Source organism: Hypanus sabinus, chromosome 15, assembly GCF_030144855.1.
Source record: "Hypanus sabinus isolate sHypSab1 chromosome 15, sHypSab1.hap1, whole genome shotgun sequence".
Lineage (NCBI taxonomy): Eukaryota > Metazoa > Chordata > Chondrichthyes > Myliobatiformes > Dasyatidae > Hypanus > Hypanus sabinus.
The window spans coordinates 57,674,815-57,698,409 of NC_082720.1; the positions used below are offsets into that span (position 1 = coordinate 57,674,815).

The following is a 23,595-nucleotide window of genomic DNA, read 5'->3' on the forward strand; positions in this document are numbered from 1 at the left end:
TGTTCTTACTTCATTACACTTTCTCTTGTTCCATTCACAAGGCTGAACTGCAGGTGCAGCAGACATTCTGAAATGACACCCAATTGCTCATTTCCTCGCATTTGATTTTTCACTGTATACTGATACCTTGTTTCACCAACACAGCGAATTATCCAGCATAGAATGAAGCCATTCATACCTATGTTAGTTCATTGAAAGACTGTGCCACGCCCTGACTCTTTAAAATAGACTTCTATATTATACTTCCAAATACGTATGTATCATATTCCTCTTTAAGAGCTGCTATTAACTCTGCTTCCTATATTTCAGATAATCCTTGTAGATCACCAAAGATATTCACCTCACCTCCCATCTGCCTCACTTTTAAAAATCAAAGAAATTCACCTCACTCACCATCTGTCTCACTATAGCTGCAATTAAATAAATTTACCTTGCCTCTCCCCACCTGTCTCACTGTTGTAACAACCAAAAAATTCACCTTAACCGCAGCACCATCTTTTCCTCTTAGCCAGTTACTGAGTTACAAAAGAGTTCCCTTCCTGAGAAGGTTTACTTTTCCCAAATGGTCATCTGAGTTACATTCAATCTGCCATTCCTTCTTCACTTTCCCAGCTGACCTAGGTTCTGCAGTAACTTTAGATAACTGTGATTTGTTGCATTTCAATTCAGTGGTGTACACTGCAGTCATATTTTGCCAATAAGAAGGGGTGAATTTTGGGTAATGGATTGGTTGGGGCTGGTCCCTCCTGTTGGTGCTGTTTTCTGGTGTTTGCTAGGTGCTGCTCTCTGATCTTTGCTTTGGTGTTGCCCTCCGGAGCTTAATCAGAACCACCTTCCAGCACTCGCTTGGTATAAGTACAAGCTGGACCAGGACAACTCAGGGACTTAGCTGTATTACTATATACTTTTTCTCTTTGTGACTGTATATTTTTCTGAAATCAGAACCATATATGCTACTTGTGCTATGTACTATGTGCAGTGTGCTGTGTGCTTTAGGTAGTGCTTTGCACTTTGGCCCCAGTGGAATGCTCTTTCAATTGGCTATATTCATGTATGGATGAATGATAACTAAACTTGAAACTTGAACTTGAATTTGAAACTTAAACTGAATTGCTTTGTCCTGGATGGTGCTGACTTTCTAAGATAAGTTTTGTAGCTTCAGTCCTCTAGTTCATAGAATATAGAAGATTAGAACACCAAACAGGCCTTTCAGTCCATGATGATGTGCTAGCCTTTTAACCATTCTAAAATGAATCTAACTATTCCCTCCTATATAGCCCTCCAATTTTCAATCACCTGTATGCCTGTCAATGAGTTTCTTCAATCCCCCTAATGTATCTGCTTCTACCAGCAACTCAGAATGATAATCAAGTTCATTATCAATCCTATGTCATGAAATTAGTTATTTTGTAGGGTTATCCTCTCAATCTTCACTGGAGGTAACTGGGTGGGTTTCCTTTGTGTTCTCCAGTTTCCTCCCACATCCAAGGATGCACTGGTTGGTAAGTTAATTGGACATTGTAAATTGTCCTGCATTAGGCTAGGATTAAATGGGGGCGTTGCTGTGTGGGGCAGTCCGAAGAGTCAGGATGGCTTATTCTGCTCTGTATCTTAATAAAAAAATCTCTGCCTTTTATCTTCTACACCTCCAGTAAGTCACCTCTCGTCCTCCTTCACTTAAATGAGAAAAGCTCTAGTTCTCTCAAACCATCATCAAAAGATATGCTCTCTAATCCAGGCAGCATCCTGGTAAATCAGCTCTGCACCCTCTCTAAAGCTTCCAGTACTTCCTGCAATAAGATGACCAGAACTGGACACGATATTCAAGTGTAACATAAACAAGGTTTTACAGAACTGCAAGAACCTTATGGCTCTTGAACTCAATAAGGCCAATACACCATATGTCTTCCTAACAACCCTATTAACTTGTGCAAAACGCCAGTGGAATGTGCTTCTGACTTTTGCTTTACAGATGGTGCAGAGGCTTTAGTTATTCAGAAGGTGCGTAAATTACCACTGGATACACCAGCTCTAACCTACCCTTGTAGCTACCAGATTTACTGTGCTGGTCTTAGGTTTCTGGCCAATGGTTGTCTATAACGTTGACAATGGAAGGATTCCAAACCTGATCAGAATCAGGTTCAGTATCATTGACATATGTTGCGAAATTTGTTGTCTTGCGGCAGCTGTACAATGCAGTACATAACATTACACTGAATTACAATGAGTATGTAAAAAGTAAATAATAGTGCAAAAAGAGAGTAAAATAGAGAGGTAAAGGGTTCATGGAACATTAAGAATTCTGATGATGGAAGGAAAAAGAAGCTGTTCATTGTTTATGTTTTGTAATTCCAAAACAGTGAACTAAATCAAAGAAACACAAGAGAGTCTGGATATATGCAAGATTACTCAAATCTTCCAGAAATATTAAATATACAACATTCATGAGTGCAATAATGAGAAACAGGCATGTCCTGGATGGTGAGGGTCCTCCATGATGGATACCACTTTCTTCAGGCATCAGCATTTGAAGATGTCCTGAATATCAGGAAGGCCAGTGCTGTGATGGAATTGGATCAAGGAATGATAATTAAACTCCTCTTCACTTGGTGAAGCTTTTAATGTTGAGGTATGGGCTGTAATGATGTTAGTGCTGTAATGATATAAAGCCATCAACTTCAGGAGCAAAGCCAGGATAGTCTGCAGAAGAAAATAAATTTCTGAAAAGGTTGACAGACATAATCAGAGTGTGTAAAGTGAATTTATCTTAGAAGATGATACTGATAGACTGGGTCAGCCCAGACACTGGGTTGTCACTGCTGGCAGTGTACCTGTTGGCTCTTGTGTGTGTGTGTGACCCTCCATCGCTGCTGATGGATCTGCTGAGTTTCTCCAGCTTTTTGCCCTGATTTTCAGGCACTGATCAGTGACCAGGCTTCTTGTTGTTTCTGCAGCTCCCAGTACCTGGAGGAGGAAGGTGTGCAGCGTGAAATACAATGTGAAGTTCAGCGTGAGGTCCAGCGAGACGTGCAGCGTGAAGTACAACGTGATGTGCAGTGTGATGTGCCACGTAACATTCAACGCGACCTGCAGCGCGATGCGCACAGTGACGTGCAGCATGTTGCCGAAAATGATCCTGGTGGACCAAGGAAAGCAGTATGTGCAAGGCCTCCTGCCATCCCAGGTTAGTGTTGGACAAAGAACAACATACTGTGTGTGTTGGATCCCATCTCCCAGATCAGTCAAAGCCATAATCTATGCCTTCTCTTTGCAGTTTTGGCAGTAAAGAAGGATCTTTGAAAAACTTAAGTTGTGTGTTTAGAGATGTCAGCAAATAATTATTTTTGATAACTGAAGAGTGGATATTAGTTTAAAATTACATTTGTTGTGAAAAATGTTTTTCCTATCCCTTAGTTGAAATATGACAGCATGTAAAATAAATCATTGGAAAAGAAATTTAAAATACCTAGTTAAACAGCATAAACTCATGTCTATCATTAAAATAATGTTGCTTTATCTGGTTTATGAGGAAACTCAAGAAATGTCATTTGGAATGAAAAGTAAGAAATTAGGAATACTTATTATATATTTTTCCTTGCAAAAGAAGACATGTGAGAAACATTGTGTAGATATAATGGTTCATAACTTGGAAGCAATAAGACATTTGGCATCTCTGTACTTAGGATTCCTACCAAGATGCTAGTATCATTTTCCAGGAAATGTTAAAGTCATGGGACAGTCCAAGGTCAATGAAACTAGTGACAGAGCATTGTACAAAATTCCCACCTTTTATTGCATTTGTTAGCAAGACTGAGAACTGTCAAATTTTTAAAATAGATAACAAATTCACCTGCCATTTAACCTATCACCAAAAGATTAGCATGAACAACCATCAGGAAAAAACAACAGATTTTGTCCCAGATGAGGAAGGAACCAAGTTTTCTGGCAATTGTCAGGAATTCAGCATCTGGATTTGTAGATTCAATGAAAAAGACAGGAACCAAAAGACAATTCAAACAGTAGGATTAAGAGAGGAATTACATAGAAAAGTCATATTGGAAACACTTTATAAAACACAAAATTATTCACCTTTTGCAACAGCAAAATAACTCAGTTGCTGGAAATCTCAAAGATAGAAAATCGGTGTGACAGTAACATAGTGGTTAGCATTATTCTTTTAAAGTTTGAGATGTTCTGAAATTCGGAGTTCACTTCCGACACTGTCTATAGAGAGTTTGCACATTCTCCCTGTGACTGTGTGGATTTCCTCCAGGTGCTCTGATTTCCTCCCACAGTCCAAAGATGTAGTGGTTAGTAAATTAATTGGTCATTGTAAATTGCCCTATGATTAGGCTAGTGTTAAATAGGTGGGTTGCTCCGCACTGTGACTCATTGGACTGGAAGTGCCTGTTCTGCACTTTATCTCTAAACAAAATACTAGAAGTCCTAACTGACCAAGAGAAATATTGTTGATTGTTCACTTTGATCATTTTGATTATTTGATCATTGGCTTGAAATATTACCTTCTCCTTTCTCCTCCCCACTTATTATCTGTTTTGTTGTGTATCCTGCTCCTTTTACATTTTTTAGTATCGCCCATATTAATTTCCCTCAGAAATAATTTAATTAATTTTAATTCCCTGTGAGGCTATTCAGCAACAATTGTCATGTTACATTCCCTATCCTCTGAATGCAATGGCCAAATTTATTTCTTCAACTGCTTTTCAAGTAGACTGAGAAATATCTAAGTCTATGGCATCACAATTATGGTATAGCAGCTTTATGTCAATATGCAAAACTGGAACAGCGTACTCTGAGAAGGAGTAGGATATCTCAAAAGACCAATTTAAGAACATTGTGTTTAACTGCTCATGTCTGATGAGAGGGGTTGCTATCAGTTATATGTAATGATAACAATAAATACTAATAATATTGTAGTAAAATATCAACTTATTTTTAGCTCCTGGAACTGAGCTTCTTATTTTCATCTCAGTTTCTGCTTGTTTTATAAGTAGAAGCATTCAAGTATCATTATATTAATACTTCAGTAAAGTAGTATTAGATATGTTAAACATTTGTACATGGATAACTCACTGTGGGGCTTTTACTAGGGAAACAGGCTGTCCCTACAAAGAACAAACAGGATGTAAGATAAACTTGGCTTCATTCCAAATGTTCTTCCTCCTTAACAAATGCAAGAACATAGATCTGTAGACATCTTGTTAATAAGTTAGGAAATAGCAGATGAAAGCAGCGGTTAGGCTTTTGTCTTCAGATCTCTTAAGGTAAACTTGCAAAATAAATTCTAAATTTGGAAGTAATTACAATCCAAACTCTTGTGTGGTATTTTTGGAAATAGCTAACTGTACAGGCTAGGTTTGGATGACAGCATTCTGCAAGGCAAAATGGAAACATATGTTGCACTTCCTCTTCTTGGGATTTATCTGTATCTCAGCTGGAATGATTTAGGGGCCAGCCTAGGGATATTCACTTTTTTCTGGTATGTAATTTAAGCTATACATTTCTCTAGGCAAACTACCGGCCATTCCATCTTTTCTTCCTCAATGAGGAAAACATGATATATAGGTTTCTGTACCTGAATAAAACTGGTAAATTCAGCTTGACCATTGGAAGTGGCTTTTCACTTATTCTTTCACAGTCAGTCCAAACCATCATATCTATTTAATCTCCATAATAAGAGTTGTTTTCCAAGCTTACAATGGGCTTTATTGGAAGAGTGCAATAGGCCAAAGACAGGAAAGTCTGTGTGGAAATGGGAAACTCCTCCCTGACCAGCATTCTGCACTGATCCAATAAAACCTGAAGCTGGCTCGAGAAACAACAGCCCATCTTCCATCTAGGTGCATTGTAAACTTTTAGGTTCAATACTGAGCTCAACAATTTCAGACCCAGCAGTTCTGATATAACTTCAGAGTTTGATGAAGATCCACCCCAGCAGATTTTATCACCAACAGTATCTCCAATAAACAGGCAGATTTATAAATTATGGAAGTGTTTCAGTGCGTTTCCAAGGAAAAAAAAACAGAACTTGATGTTTCTCTGGAGTGGTAGGAGCTGTAAGAAGATCTGATGGAAGTTTATAAGATTATGAGAGGCATAGATGGAAGAGACAGCGTCTTTTTTCCAGGGTTGGAAATGTCCAACACAAGTGGGCATGCGTTGAAGGCAAGAGGGGAATAAGTTATAAGGAATTGAATGAATCATAGTTATAGAGTTCTACAGCACAGAAACAGGTCATTCAGCCCATCTAGCCTATGCCATAATATTACTCTGTCTCATCCCAGTCCCATCATTTCAGCAAGTCCCAAAACCTTTGGAGCAAGTTTTTTTTTACATGGTGAGTACCTCGAATGCATGGACAGAGGGTGGTAGTGGAGGCAGTTATGATAGAAATACTTTTGAGGCTTCTAAACATGAATGTGCAGAGAATGGAGGGATACAGACCATATGTAGACAGAAAGGATTAATTTAGTCAGGCAATTAATTAATAGTTTAATTAGTCTGACACCACATGAAGGGCCAAAGGGGCTTTTTATGTGGTGTACTGTTTTTACTAATTTTGTAACCTGGAGACACAAAAATCTGCAGAATTTTGCAACCATTTAACACTGATAAATATTATGTTTCAGTTCAGACAATTCAATGATGATAACTGATATCTGGACACTTATGAATGCGATATCTGCACATATGTACTAACAGAGAGATGCAAACCTCCAGAGCTACTCGGCTGTCAGAGTTAATTCAGGTCATGCAGTGCAACTCTGTGTGAGAGATATTGTGGTGAAGATTGTTCCCTGTCACATAACTAGATTCTCCGCATGCACTCACACCGCAAGGCAAAGTGCTTTAAGTTAGCAATAACATTGAGACTGCAGTACATTTGCAATATCACCTCTAATCTGACACGAGTACGAAATGTGACGAAGCTTCATTTTTTTGACGTAGGAGGATAGTTAGAGCAAACTAGGGCTTTTCTCTCTGGAGTGAAGCACTTGATATAGGTGTACAAAGATGATTAGAGACATAGATCAAGTAGATAGCCAGCACATTTTCCCCAAGGCGGAGGTGGCTAATACAAAGAGACATAATTTTTAGGTAAGTGGAGAAAAATACAGGGGTGATGTCAGAATTTATAAAGAGTGGTGTGTGCATGGAACACCCTGCTAGGGGTGACCATAGACCATTAGGGGCGTTTAAGAAACTCTTAGACAGGCACATGGACAAGAGAAAAATTGTGGGTTATGTAGGAGCAAAGGGTTGGATAGATGTAAGAATAGGTTAAAGGCATTGCAAGCACACAGCACTCTCCATGTAAAGCACTTTCCCCATGCAAGTTTTGGCACTTGCATAAGGGATGGGACTGGAACTAGGCAGAATCATAGTGGACACAGACTAGATGTGCTGAAGGGCCTATACTGTGCTATAATGTTTGATGTCCTATGATTATTTTGACTCCTGTTTGGTCTTTGCCTGACTATTTGCATTGCACACTCATACTTTTAACACTGGACAGTGAATGGTAAGGTGCTGACCTTAGGATCATATCAGCACCTTGATCAAACTCAATGACTAGGTGAATCAGAGAATGACCAGTAACCAATATATTTAAAGCAAAGACTAATGGGTTCTTGATTAGTGAAGGTGTCAAAGGTTATGGGTAGATGCCAGGAGAATGGTGTTGAGAGAGATAATAAATCAGCCATGATGGAATGGTCGAGCTGGCTCAATGGGCTGAATGGCCTAATTCTGCTTCTATATCTTATGGTCTTATTGTCTTATGACATTGAGACTCAATCCTCCAGACAAGCTGAACCAGGGGTTTGTTTCCACAAAGTCTGTGCCAATCATTAAGAACCCATTTTAATTCCCCTCAAGTTCCCAGATTCCACCTCTCACCCACCATCTTGGGGCAATTTACAATGGCCATTTAGTCTACCAACCTGCATAACTTTAAGATGCTGGAGGAGAACGAAAGCATCTAGTCATGTGAGGAACATGCAAACTCCATACAAAGAAGATTGGACATCAGGTTTGAACCCAGGTCACTGGAGATGTGAGATAGCAGTTCTACTAGCTGCACTATTCTGCTGTCCTAGATAATGTAACCTACTTTCAAATCACTATCACACAAGCTGCAGAGAATTAGAAATAGGTTATCTCAGGACAATGTAGTTTGGTTGGATTAATGTACTGCTGCAGCTAATGAATCGAATCATTTTTATTATTAGTGACATATGTTGTGAAATCTGTTGTTTTTGCAGCAGCAGTAAGAGTGCAACATGAAATATACTATAGATTATAATAAGGAATATATTGAAAAATTAATGAGCAATGCAACAAGAGAGCAAAGATAGTGAGCGGGTTCATTGTCTACTCCGAAATCTATTGGTGGAATGGAAGAAGCTATTCCTAATCTCCTCCCTGATGGTAGCAATAAGAAGAGAGCATGTCCCTGGTGGCGGGGGGTTGTAATGATGGATGCCACCTTATTGAGGCATCACCTTTTGAATGTGTCCTCAATGGAGCGGAGGTTGTTGCCCATGATGGAGGTGGCTAAGTTTACAACCCTCTGTAGATTTTTCCAATCTTTGCCCCTCCACACCAGATGGTGATGGAACCAGTTAGAATGCTCTCCACAGTACTCCTGTAGAAATTTATGAGAACTTGCAAGAAAAAGTGGGGATTGATGTCCAAGGCAGACAGGTAATATTGACCTCCTCAGAGAGTAACATATTACAGGAGGTAAGCTTATAATTCCCAGATATTCTTTCACTTCCCATCTCTATTTTTCAACAGTCATCCTTCTAGAACCTATTAACTGTCTGTATCCATTTTGTCCCAGTTATGTTTCAACCAATTAACCACCCATCAATTGCAATGGCATAATTCTTGCTTGCTTTTATATTTTATAATGTTACAGTGATGCAAACCCAAAATAAAATTTCATTAATATTCAAAGAATATGGAAGTTCTTCAGAGTAGAAAGTCCGAGCAATACAGGATTTCATAAAGATTCCAGCTTTTAAAGAAAATCAAAATCGCACGAGGTTCTGCAGATGATGGTAATCCAGAGTAACACACATAAAGTGCTGGAGGAACCCAGCCATGTCAGGCAGCATATATGGAAAGGAATAAAGAGTTAATATTTCGGGCGGAAATGCTTCATCAGGACCTCATAAAGGGTCACAGTCAGAAACGCAGGTTCTTTATTCCCTTCCATAGGTGCTGCCTGACCAGTAGACTTCCGCCAACATTTTGTGTGTGTAACTCTGTAAGAAAATCAAATTACTTTCATGTGTCTTAGCACAAGACTGAACTCCCTGCTGTTTCATGTTTAAGGAGCTTGTACTAAATCTGTCATTCCAGTTAATCTTTAGAAATGAGAATCTGGGACATAATAGAATGATTTTAAGTGACGGCAGCTGCCTTAGAAAGCTGATCATTGATTTTCTCTCAGTGAGTGGGTGATGGGTAAGGCTGCAGTATGTGCCATTTCTATGTTCAGACTTGCTGTTACATACCAAGCTCCTCTATTACTATTCCAGAGTTGCTTTAGTAGCTAGCTCTGAGTATGCTCAATTTTCATCTCTTATGTTTAATATTTTAAACTCACAAGTGATCTTCAATTAAATCTTGAGCCCAATACAGTATTTTCATAGCAGAATAGGTTGAATATAAACACAAGAGATTCTTCAAATACTGGAAGGCTTAAGCAATACACATATAAAATGGCCGCTAGATTTTCCATCCTGATGAAGGGTCTCTGCCTGAATTGTTAACTATTTATTCTCATCCATAGATATAGCCTTACATGCTGAGTTCCTCCAGCACTTTGTGTAGGTTGATTGTAATATTAAAACGTGTCAAGGACTTGGAGTAATATAGTGCTGAAACAAGCCATTTGGCACACTGAGTATGCACTGCCTATCAATCATTTACCCCAATTCAACATTAATCAGAACCAGGTTTAATATCGTCAGCATGTGTTGTGAAATCTGTTGTCTTTGCAACAGAGTACAATGCAATACATAATAATAGAAAAAATTAAATTACAGTAAGTATATTAAATATTTATTCTAAGTCAGTAATGGAAAAATTAAAAATTAAAAAATAGTGAGGGTAGTGTTCATGGGTTCAATGTCTATTCAGAAATCAGATGGCGGGGGAGAAGAACCTGTTCCTGAATTGCTGAGTGCGTGCTTTTAGGCTTCTGTACCTTCCTGATGGTAGCCATGAGAACAAGGCATGCTCTGGGTGATGGGGGTCCTTAATGATGGATGCTGCCTTTCTGAAGCACCACTGCTTGAAGATGACCTGGATACTACAGAGGCTAGCGCCAATGATGAAACTGTCTAAATTTACAACTCTCTGCCGCTTACTTTGATCCTGTGCAGTAGCCCTATCCCTATACCAGATGGTAATGCAGCCAGTTAGAATGCTCTCCACAGTACGTCTGTAGAAATTTGCAAGTGTCCTCAAACTCCTAATGAAGTGTAGTTGCCATCATGCCTTCTTTGTAGCTGCAGTGATATGTTAGGTTCAGGATAGAGCCCCAGAGATAATGATATCCAGGAACATGAATTTGCACGCTCCTTCCACTTCTGATCCCTCTATGAGGACTGGTGTGTGTTTCCTTATTTTACCCTTTCTGAATTTTACCAACTTTTTATGCTCTTCTTTCTTGCGATGAATATCTGTCTATATTAGCCATGTGCACTTGATTCAAGATGGTGTAATACCTCTCACAGTTTTTGATTTTCTTCTTTTGGTGATTCTAATAGCTGGGGTAATCATAAGTAACATCTTCATTGCAATCCCTGTGATTGACTGCTCATCTTTTAACTTGACTTGGCAAAGTACCACTGTGAAGAAAAGAAACACAAAGATTTCATCTGCATTTAAAAGATTACAGGTTGGGATTAGCTTTATTTGTCATGTGTTTATCAAAATCTGTGAAGCACATGGTAAAATGTGTCAGTTGTAACAACAACCAACATAGTCCAAGGATGTGCTGGGCAGCCCTCAAGTGTCACCATGCTTCCAGTGCCAACATAGCTTGCCCACAACTTACTAGCCCTAACTCCTCTGCCATTTTGAAAAGTAGGAGGAAACTGGAGCATGTGGAGGTAATCCATGCAGTTAGAGAACAAACAAACTCCTTACAGACAGTGGCAGAATTGAACCCCAATTACAATCCTCCTAAATTATCTCAATGGGAAGAGGGCAGGTCCTGGGTGATGGGCGTCCTTAATGATGGTTGTCATCTCTCTGAGGCATCACACTTTGAATGCCTCCTCGATGCTGGGAGGTTAGTGCCCATGATGGAGCTTGCTGAATTTATAACATTCTGTGTCTTTTTCTGATCCTGTGCAGTGATTGCTCCATACCACAGTGATACAACTTGTTAGATTACTCTCCGTGGTACATCTGTAGAAATTTGCAGGTATCTTTGGTGTCACTATATATCTCCTCAAACTCCTAATAGAATGTAGACACTATTATGCCTTCTTTATAATTATGTCAATATATTGGGCTCGGGATAGGTCTTCAGAGATGTTGACACCCAGGAACTTGAAACTGCTCATGCTTTCCACTTCTGATCCCTCGATGAGGACTGTTTGTGTTCCCTCAGCATATCTTTCCGGAAGTCCACAATCAATTCCTTGGTCTCACTGACATGGAGTACAAGGTTGTTGTTGTGAAACCACTCAACAAGTTGATTTATCTGACTCCCGTATGCCTCCTTGTCACCATCTGAAATTCTGCCAACAATAGCTGTGTCTTTGACAATGATTTAGATGCTGTTTGAGCTGTGCCTAGCCTCACAATCGTGGGTATAGAGTGAGTAGAGCAGTGGGTTGAGCATTCATCCCTGAGTGTGCCAGTGTTGATTATCAGCAAGGACGAGCTGCTATTTTCAATCTGCACAGACTATGGACTCCCGGTTAAAAAGTCAAGGATTCATTTGCAGAGGGAGGTACACAGGCCCAGGATTTGGAGCTTGTTGATTGGTACTGAGGGTATGATTGTGTCGAACTCTGAGCTGTAATCAATAAACAGCAGCCTGATGTAGGTACTGCTATTGTACAGATGCTCCAAGACTGAGTGGAGAACTAGTGAGATTGCATCTGCTGCACACCTATTGTGGCAATAGGCAAATTGCACTTAATCTTTGAGATAAAAGTGTCACAACCTCAGGTCATTAATCATGGTTTCTGAGGGTTCAAGTTTGTTATTATATTTTCATTGTTTTTACTTCCTGAACAGATAATTAATGATTGGTTTGCTTCACCCATGGCTGTTTTTGTAACAGTTTCTGATTCTGATTTTGTTTTCCATGAACAGTCACCATGACCTTGGAGGTGTTAAATTCAGTAGCTTTGGGATTTTTCAGATGATGTTCCAATGTCTTAGTTTAATTTGCATATAGTGGGGAGCTTGTAGGCCAGGCATTGAGCCCTCTTTAAGTTATACTCCTGCTTGACTTTTTGGGTTTATTGTTTTGTCTGATTGTTTGAAGGTAGTTAGCAGGGTGTGACTTCATTCATTCCCTGAAATGTATTTCTAGACTCAATACTATCCCCTCAGTGCTCAGTTTGGCATGTTTCTGACCAAGGTTTTCTTTTCTCTATGTCCTTCTGTTAGTCAAGGTTTGGCTTACTTTATTTATTTTAATTAAACTCTTAGCTTAACTATATTGTTTCAAATCTCCATGTCTTCCTGCAATTGGATCTGAACACAAACACTGAGAAGAAGACTGTAGATTCAAAGTTTCACTCCAATAATTTTGGTCTACAGTGTGGGCCAAATCTCTGAATTATGCTGAGAGAGAGAGAGATATGTTGTAAATTAAACTAGCATCTCATCTCTCTGCCACTCCAAAACATCCTATGCTGAAAAAAGTAGGTGTAGATGCTGAAAAATTAATATAAAAGCTTAAAATGCTGGGAATAGTTGATATATAAAAAATGATCCTTGAAGATAGAAACTGAATTAATATTTCACCTTAATAACCAATCATCAGAACAGTTCCAAATGAGAATTATCCACCTGAATCTGTGTTCACAAATCTGTCTGATGGAAGATCAAGTATTTTGTGAGATCTGTCCCAGAGTCCAGAACATAACTTATCATTTAGCATACATACATAAAAGGCTAATTGGCCTTGATCATTCAAGGATTAACAGTAAAATGTGAAATATTTATGGGGAACCTGAGGGAGAGCTTCTTGACTCAGAGAGTGGTGCGAGTGTGGAACAAACTGCCAGTGGAAATAGTATTTGCAGGTTCATTTGCAATATTTAAGAGAATTTTAGATAGGTACACAGATGGAAAAGATATGGAGGGCTATAGCCCAAGTGTAGGTGAAAGGACCAGGCAGAATAGCAGGTTACCATGGGTTAGATGGGCCAAAGGGCCTGTTTCTGCACTGCAGTGCTCTGTGACTCTATGGCACATTGACATAAATGAAGCCTTGTGGTTTTCAGTTCACTGCCAGACTTGCTCATATTGTAACAGTAACTACACACAGTGTTTCATTGTCTGTAAGAGTGAATTGGAACATCTGGAAGCTGTAAATGATGCAATACAAAGCACAATACTTATTTTCATCAATTGCTCATCTTGCTGAGGTTATGGGTTTTGAATATTAATTAGTATGAGTCTTAGGGGTAAGAAGGATCGTGGTCACTTGAGTAGTTGCTTCAAACTGTCTGTTACTGAGAATCGAAGATAGGAAAGTAACAGGTATGTTCCATGTTGACCGTCTCAGAGTAGCTGCCAGATTTGTCTTGAGACATGTTCCTTGTAAAAGGATTAACTATCAATGTGATTTTTTTTCCACGGTGCCTTGAAAGTACATGCATTATTGCCGCTGAATTACAAGAGTTTTAGAATTCAGCATAAAGTCCCTAGAGTTGAATAGTCCATGTTTCAGGCATTGACTGAAGCTTATTCTTGTGAATAATGATTGAATCGTGTACTGTGGAAATGTTGTGCTCATCAAATTGACCACAGTATGAATCACTGCCTTCAGAAAAGATTACCAAATGGAAATTCTTAACACAGCGAATATGGGAAGGATGTTTCTTCTTGTGTGAGAATAAAGATCTGGGGGTCAAATTTTGAAATAAGGGGTCACTTAATCAAGTGTGGCATTTTCTTTTCTGACATGAGTTTTTGGAACTCTTTTCCTTAAAGGGAAATGAAAGAAGAATCTTCAAATATTGTTAAGACAAAGGTGGATAGGTATGATGGCAAGGGGTAAAGGGTTGTTGAGTGTAGGAATTTAGATTTGGCATTATTATCAAATTCAGTGCATTTATTGAATTGAAAAGAAAGGCTGAGGGACCAGATGACTACTCTTGTTCCTAATTTGTATGCTCTCCAAATTGGGAATTCTCCAAAAAATTAATTGCAGTTCTACAGCCACAACATGTGATATTTTCATGTTGCCACAATTTAATTTACTTTACTTTGTTAGAACATTACAAAAACAAATGTAAAACTTTTATGCTGAGAAATATTTTCTGTTTCCACATCTTTAAAACTTTAACTCATATGCTTTCAAAGATACTAATTCCACCTCTCCGATCTTAGTTCTTGATACAAACTCTCACAACCACCATGCACCAATTAATTTATTAATTGGCTATTCTTCACATCAGACAGTAATTTCAGATGGATATTCTTGAACACCTCTAGACCAAACTCAAACATATACACTCAGTGACCACATAATTAGATACTCTTGTACACCTGCTCATTAATGCCAATATCTAATCAACCAATCGCGGCACTAACTCAATGTGTCAAAGCATGCAGACATGGTCAAGAGGATCAGTTGTTTTTCAGACCAAGCATCGGAATGGGAAAGAAATCTGATCTAATTATTTTTCACTGTTGAAAAGTTGTTGATGCCTGACAATTAAGGTTTGAGTATCTCAGAAAGTGCTGATCACCTGAGATTTTCATGCACGGCAGTCCCTGGAGTTTACAGGGAATGTTACATTAAACAAAGAAAACTCCAGTGAGCAGCAGTTCTGTGGACAGAAACACCTTGATAATGAGAGAGGTCAGAGGAGAATGGGCAGAGTGGGTCTGCTGAAAGGAAGGAGACAGCAACTCAAATAACCACACATTACAGCAGTGTTGTACAGAAGAGCATCCCTGAATGTATAACAAGTCAAACCTTGAAGTGGATGGGCTACAGCAGCAAAGATCACAAACGTACACTCAGCAGTCACTTTATTAGATACGGGAGATACCTAATAACGTGGCAACTGAGTGCATGTACACATGATTCCCACGAGGGTCATTGTACTGAGATTGGGAACAAAGATCACGAGGACATTATAAACTTTGTTGAGTTTCTCACACAGTCCAGCCCAGGCAATACTGACCTTTATGTCTCTGTGTCAAGACTCATAATTATTTACTGAATCATAAGCAGAAGCAGAAGCAGATGTGATAGAAAACTTAGCTGCATTTTAACAAGATGGAGCATGGAAGTTAAATTAGCATTTAGAGTGCAGTAGTTACCTCAGATAAACTTCGACAAAGAATTACATAGTATTTTTTATTTAGAATGCAGTAGTTATATAGCCAATCCAAAATTAAACATCAAATAATATGTTTTTTTAATTCCCAAGTAGGTTTGCCAAGATTGCATTTAGCTCGGCACCAATACACTTCACATGGTGTTTAGCTTTATTTAATTCTTTAACAAAGGACTGAAATAGCTATGTTCATGTTTAAATCTGACCTTGTTGTTGGACACTTATGTAGGGACATGAGTATATCACTCTAATCATCACCAGTTTGAAGTTGGCATGGAGCTTGCAGTATGACTTCCTTCTGCTATTTCTTCTGAAAGGAATCCAGATCAAAGGAGCATGATCTGAAGATTATGGATTGATCGTCTGGGAATAACATCAGGAAGTAATTGACCATTTAAGTTTAGCAAGCATCTGCAGCTCCCTCAACTTCAGAGAGAAAGAGTGCTCCACTGTTGTATATGCAACCTTCAGGATAACATATAAATCCTCTCTGTTAACAGGTCCCAACGCAGTGTCCTAATTAATTTAACTCTCTGTCCCTTACTAATCATTACTAAATGATAAACTGATCGCCATCACAGTGCCGTTTGTGGGAGCTCGTACTATGTCAACTATGCACTCTGTTTCCTACATCAAATAGAAACTATGTTTCTAAAAGTAGACTATTGGGGGTAAAGCAATGGGATTATGAAATGCGTTATATTAATGCATGTCCGTTGCTATCTAAGGAAACATCATCTTCTCTTTTAATACTTCTCTGTTATCACTGACCTATTTACTTTTTTATTGAAATACAACACTGAACAGGCCATTTCGGCCCTTTGAGCTACGCCACCCAGCAACCCCCAAATGAACCCTAGCCTAATCATGGAACATTTTACAAAGACTAATTACCTTACCAATTGGTACATCTTTGGGCTATGGGAGGAAACCAGAGCACCTAAAGGAAACCCACACGGTCACAGGGAGAATGAACTAATTACAGACAGTTCTGCTCATAAAAATATTGAGCAGATTAATGAGGAAGCCATAGGTCAAAGTTGATTGGGTGCTTAAGAAGGGACATAGTGTATTGACCTTTGTTAGTCAGGGGATTGAGTGCAAGAGCTACTAACTAATGTTGCTGCTCTCTAAAATCTGGTCAGACCACACTTGAAGTTTGTGTTTCGTTTTGGTTGTCTTATTATAGGAAGGACGTGGAATCTTTAGAGAGGCTGCATTAGCAGATTTACAAGATTCTGCCTGGGTTAGAGAGCATTTCTTATGAGGAAAGTCTGAGCGAGCTAGGGCTTTTCTCGTTAGAATGAAAGAGGACGAAAGGTGTAATGACAGAGTTGTATAAGATGATACGAGGCATATTATAGAGTTGACAGTCAGTGCCTTATTCACAGGGCAGAAGTGAATAACACAAGAGAGCATAATTTTAAGGTGATTGGAAGAAAGTACTTGGGCGGGTATCAGTGGGTAAGTTTTTTACACAGGGAGTGGTGGGTGTGTGGAACTCTCTGTCAGGGGTTCAGATACATTAGGGAAATTTAATAAACTCTTAGATGGGCACAATGATGAAAGAAAAATTGGAGGGCAAAGCTGGAAAGAAGGGTTAGATTTTTCTTGGAGTAGGTTAAATGGGCCATATGGTCTAATTCTGCTCCTTTATCTTATGGTCTTATGGAAATAGTTAAAATGTTATAAAAAAAAGGCATTTAACTAAATAACAAACGATGAATTTAAATGAAATACAGTACAAATTAGGACATTACCAATACTATTCTAGTACCATAAAACTGTATTAGTTCCTAATAATTATCAATGGAGGAATTCATCCAGTGTATGCTGCCATGTTCTTTTGATGGACTATATATGAACAAAGTCAGTGAAGATAATGGACTGCCTTCATACAATGATCTCAGTGATTGCATCCTCCAAATCTTTATTTTCCTTGCAACATTCAAGATGAATGTTGATCATGTGAGTTCTTTGTAGTCTAAAACTTGTTGAAGCAGTGAAATCGATTCATTTTCACTCCTGGCCATTTCTATCATCCCCAAGCTTGAATGCTTGAAATGCAAATGAGCAAAATAGTTCTGAATTACTGATTATTTCACGACAACTTTTAGTGAGAAAACTTAGTGTTTTTTCGACCAGAAGCAATGAAATTGACACTGCTTAAAAACTGTTTAAATTAGATCTGTTCTTTAAGATTTGTCCCAAATAAGTGGCTGCCCTGATTAACCAATAGCCCAATGAACTGGTATCCACAGTATCACTTGTGGTTGTGACCTAAATGTTATCCTTAATGCAATAAATGCAACATGTTTTGTATTTCCCCACCCAGCCCCTCTGTCTATTACTATCACAGTGTAACACTATTGCAGTGCCAGTGACCCAAGTTTAGTTCCTGCCACTGTCTATAAGATATTTGTAAGTTTGCCCCATGACTGCGTGAGTTTCCTTTGAGTGCTGCAGTTTCCTCCAGTATTCCAAAGACGTACAAGTTTCCAGGTTAATAGGTCACATGTGTGCAATTGGGTGGTGTGGGCTTATTGGTCCAGAAGGCCTATTTTAATGCTGTATCTCCAAATTTTAAGAGAATGCCACTGCACTGCACTGTAGACACTTAAACTACTTTTTATTTTGCTGTTTACATTGTAGATACATGCTGCATTTATATACATATTTATGTATATTTTAGCCCATATCAGTCCTTTAACCTTTACCTTTATATTTTATATAATTCTTTTATTCTTTATAATTGTTAAATGATATTTCACTTGTTGAATGTTACACTTACACACCACAGCAAATTCCTAATACAGTACATGCAAATATATACGGTGAATAAAGTTGATTGTTGATCCTTACTGCGCTATTGTGAGTCACTGGAATTTATGTTACCAAAGGAGGCTATACAGTCATTTGGTTCTTCATGCCAGGCAATTGTGAACCCTTTTCCATACCCTCAGTCGTTAAGCATTTCAGTTACAGTGGATTAAGTGCTGCCCAGGTACTTCAACACTGAGGCATTCTAACACTAACACTCTTTCTGGCAATGAATTTAACTGACTGGGTGATTTTTTTTTCTTAATTCCTTTCCATTTCTTCTCCCACTTCCCATAAACTGATTGCTCCTTATGTTAAGGGAAATGTATGCCTCCTTGCCTTCTTTTCTAGTTCTCTTCATTTGTGCTGTTTGATTAATCTCCTAATCTCCTTTGCTCCAGAGAAAATAGCCCCAGCACAGCCAATCTTTCATCAGTGATAAATTTCTTTAGCTTTGGCAATATGCATATAAATCTTTTTTATCCTTTCCAGTGCAGGTGTGATCTATTGATAAACTGGTGTCTATCCCCTTTGAAATCGAATTTTAACATCTTTTATACATACAAATCCAGATACCATGGATTAAAGCAGAGTTCAGTTTTCTCTGAGTACAAACAACCATGAACAATGCGACAAGACTATTGACATAATTTATTGCGGTTGGACAGACTTCTTAAAATCCCTTTTTTATTGGTGTTTCATGGGTTTGTTTATGAGAGTGGGACAAAGTGAATTGCTTTGATATAAAGCATGATTCAATTATGAAAAGATGCCAAAGCTTAATCAACTTGGAGATGTATGAAAGGCAGCTTAAAGGGCAAACATTAGGACTGACAAAGGCTTTGAATTAGACAAGTCAGTGGCTGCCATTGTAAAAATCAAATATTGTTTCTCTCTTTCAGTCGCAAAACTATTTCAGTCTTAACAATCATGAATGGCTCTTTGACTGCATCAATGAAGACATTTGTAGTGTTTATTTAGACTCAATGAAGTTGACATGAGTCACTAAGTTGATTAAATATTTTCGCCAACCATTCAGAGAAGTAACAGTTTGAAGGGAGTGAAGGCATGGCATTCAGTACGATGAATGCTTCAGAGAGTGAATTGCATTTAGGTTGTTAGGTTGGTTTATTATCATCACACGTTCTGAGGTGCAGTGAAGTCTTGGTTTTGCATACAGGTCACGTGAATTGTTTGAGAAACTCAGCAGGTCGAGCAGCATCTATGGAGGGGAACAAATGGTCAACCCTTTGGGCTGAGACACTTCATCAGGACCAGAAGAAAAGGGGAAGAAACATGCTTCACTCTGGTGCTGCTCCTCCTGCCCTTTCTCTCATGGTCCACTCTTCTCCTCTATTTGATTCCTTCTTCAACTTATCCACTTATCATCTCACATCCTTCTCATGACCTAGTTTTAGCTATCATCTGCAAACTTGTACTCCTTCCCCTCTCCACAACCTCTTATTCTTCCCCATTCCTTTCCAGTCCTGATGCAGTGTCTCAGTCCAAAATATTGACTGCAGGTTCTGCCTGACCTGCTGAGTTCCTCCAGCATTTTGTGCACGTTACTCTGGAGTTCCAGCAATTGCAGAATCCATGTGATTAAAATAATGCATTGAGGTTGTGCAAGGGAAAACAATAAAGAATGCAGAAAAAACTTCAGAGAATTCCAATTGCAGGCAGTCAATAAGATGCAAGATTGCAATGATGTAGATTAGATGCTCTTAATTTATAGAACTATCCCAGCTAGATGCATTGAGGGGTGAGAAAAAGATATGTTGAGCAAAGGAACCATCAGATGGTGCGGTGGTGATCAAGCATCATCGGAAATATAATTTTAAGGAGGCTATAAATGAGTGGGCAGGTTTTTTACCCCTCAGATTGGGTGAGACTTGGTCATAGGTTTACGGTGAAAGGTGAAATATTTAAGGGGAATCTGAGGAAAACACTTTTACTCAAAGAATTGTGTTGATGTGAAAAGAGCTTCCAGTGCAAGAGGTGGATGTAAGTCCAACTGTAACGTTTAACAGAAATTTGGATAGGCACATTAATCAGAGGGGTATAGAGGGGTGTGCTCTGGGTGCAAATAGATGGGACAATGCAGGCTACTAGGGCTGAAGGACCTGATTTTGAGCTGTAGTGTTCCACTGCACTATGACTCAAAGAGAAGACTTAGACAGAATTGCTAACAAAGATTTTTAACAACCTGAAAGCATCACCAGTAGTACTGTGTTACTGAAAAATGCCCATGTGAAGAGGTTGGTTTGGTCTTGGTTTTAATTCTCAGCTGAGAAGAAGAACCTCTGTGAGTACAACACAACTTCAGTTCTGCACCTTGGCTTCAGCATAAATTTTGTGCCAAGACTCAAACAAATTACAATTTCAGACTTGAAGTCGCTTCCTACAGTGCCACAGTTGACACATGCATTGGCAAATCATACTTCATTACTGCTATAACCCGCTGAGGCATGCTGCAGTTCACTTCACTTAGCTCAACGTATTGGAAGCTTCCTTCCTTTCTGCAAACATACTCTAACTGAGATGGATGTAAGTGTCCAATTGCATTATTTTTCAGAAGGATGGGCAGAGTAAAGTCAACTGCATGTGCTCACACACTCCTGATCCTCACACTGTCTGCCAAGGCAACAGCTCTCTCAATGCAAGTGCAAGTCTAAAAATAACCAGCAATCATATGGGAGTCCGTGCCGCTCGGCTTTTGTTCTCTGTAAAAATCTGCCAACCTGATTTCAACCAAAGCCATGCATTTTTAATTTACATCAATTCCATAATTACTCCCTGAACTGTTTATTTGTAAGGTAGAGAAAGCTTAATGCAACAAGCACCAAATGCTGGGGGAACACAACAGGCCAAGCAGAATCTATGGGGAGGAGTAAACAATCAAAGTTTTCGGCTGAGACCCTTCATCAGGACTGGGAGGACAGGGGAAGAAGCCAAAATAAGATGGAGAGGAGAAGGGGAATGAGTACAAGCTGGCAAGCGATAGGTGAAATCAGGTGAAGAGGAAGGTAGGTGGGCGGGGGTGGGGTGATGAAGTGAGAAGCTGGGGGGAAGAGCTAAAGGATTGGCAAAGAAGGAATCGGCTAGGAGAGGAGAGCAGACAAGGGGAGAAAGGAAAGGAGAGCAGGCACCAAAAAGAGATGATCGGCAGTGAGAAGAATAGGGGTATGTTTAAAGCAACTGCTGCATGTGGAAGATATTAATTTCCATGAAGGACAGAGAATTGCCTTGTCAGAAAAAAAAAAGCAAGTGTAGGTTTGTCAGTACTTAACCCTTCGATGGCTGGATGCTCTCAGATGTTTCATCAGAACAGTTTTTCATTAAACTTCCAAAGATACAAATTCTAACCAATTGAGTCATCATCTGGTATGGAGGGTCAACTGTACAGGATCAGAAAAAGCAGCAGTAAGTTGTAAACTCAGCCAGCTCCATCATGGGCATTAGCCTCCCCAGTATCAAGGACACTGCCAAAGGATGATGCATCATAAAGGCAGCATCCATCGATAAAGACCTCATTACCCAGGACATGCACTCTTCTCATAACTACTATCAGAGAGGAGGTTACAGGAGCTAAAGGCACAAACTCAGTGTTTTAGGAACAGTGTCTTCTCCTCCTCCATCAGATTTCTGCACGGACAATGAACCAACCCATGAACACTATCTCGCATTTCTTGTTCTCTTTTTCCACTACTTTATAACAACAAATTGTGCGGCATATATGAGTAATTCTAATTCTCTTGAAAATCTTTCAGTGCATTTAAGACTTGGGCACTAAAGTTCAGCCTGAGACTTAAGTATGGGGAGTAATGCATTGTAAATGGTTGCCATTTTTTTTTTTGCATTATGCTAGATAATGAGGCCCCAACACAGTATCTGCTGTGTAGAACATAGAACAGTACAGCATAGTAATAGGTGCCCAATGTTGTGCCAAACCAGCTAAACAGCAAGTGAAAAGAACACCCTAACACTAATCCTTCCTAATTACACAGCGTTCAAATCCCCACCCCATCTTCCTCACCTTCATGTGCCCATCAAAACATCTCTTAAAATCCTCTAATGCATTTGTCTCTACTGGGACACCAGGCAGTGCATTCCAGGCATCCACCACTCCGAGTAAAAAAAAACTTACTCTTCTCATCTTCAATGCATGTCCTCTGTTATTAAACAATTCAACCCTGGGAAACAGATGCTCCCTGCCTACTATATCTATGCCTCCCATTATCATATAAACCTCTATCGGATTTCCCCTCGGCCTTTGCTGTTCCAGTAAAAACAACCCATGTTTATCCAGCCTCTCAGGATAGCACATGCCTTGAGAACCAGCGTCCAGGTAGACCTCTTCTGCCCCCTCTCCAAAGCCTCAACATCCTTCCTATAGTGGGGAGACCAGAACTGATGGGAAATATTTAGTTGCATCATTCAAAATAGAGTGTTTAAGACAATGCTTATCATTCAGAAAAGCAGCAATGAAGCCAGATTAGGATATGGAATCAGTGTTGGAGATTGCCAAAAATAACAATTTCCCATATTACAACAATGATCACAAGCTTGAGAGTTTCATGGCTTTGTGTTACTCTGAAAAAGATACCAGGATAATATCAAAACATTCCTTTTCAACATTCTATTATTCATTTCGAACATGACAAATTAGGCAAAAGTGACAGTTCAGTGTTAGCACATTATCTATAATCATGTGCTAATTGAGACCTTGTGGTTACTTGCTAAATAAATGTCTGTGCAAAATGTTTCACCAACCTCCAGAGAATACGAGTATCTTGGGCTTACTCCTGATCTCGTCGCTCTGATGTCATAACGAATCATTTAATTGACCTTGTTTTCTTTGAATTAACAATAGGAATGGTTTCTTACAGAGAAGAATCTGAATGCATATCAAATAAGAAAAGATAAAGAAAGGTGCCACGGTTGTGTAGCAGTTAACGTGACGCTTGGGGTGTTCGTGGTTCAGTGTGGAATTCCAGTGCCATCTATAAGGAGCTTGTATGTACTCCCTGCAGACCACATGGGTTTCCTCTAGATGCTCTGGTATCCTCCCACATTCCATAAACATGTCAGTTAGTAGGTTGATTGGTCATTGTAAATTGCCCTGTGATTGGGCTCGTGCTAAATAGTCGGGTTGCTGGCTGGTGTGGCTCATAGAGCCAGAAGGGCCTGTTTC

The 23,595-nt window shown here is 39.2% G+C and overlaps 1 protein-coding gene across 1 annotated transcript in view; it reads left to right on the top strand.

Annotated features, from left to right (window-relative positions):
• LOC132405255 (uncharacterized) overlaps positions 1-23,595 on the top strand; it is a 103,727-nt gene that overhangs the window by 40,399 nt on the left and 39,733 nt on the right. The window contains exon 8 of the mRNA XM_059989939.1: positions 2,955-3,184. Within this exon, the coding sequence (XP_059845922.1) occupies positions 2,955-3,184 (230 nt within the window). The remainder of the gene's footprint in view (positions 1-2,954; positions 3,185-23,595) is intronic.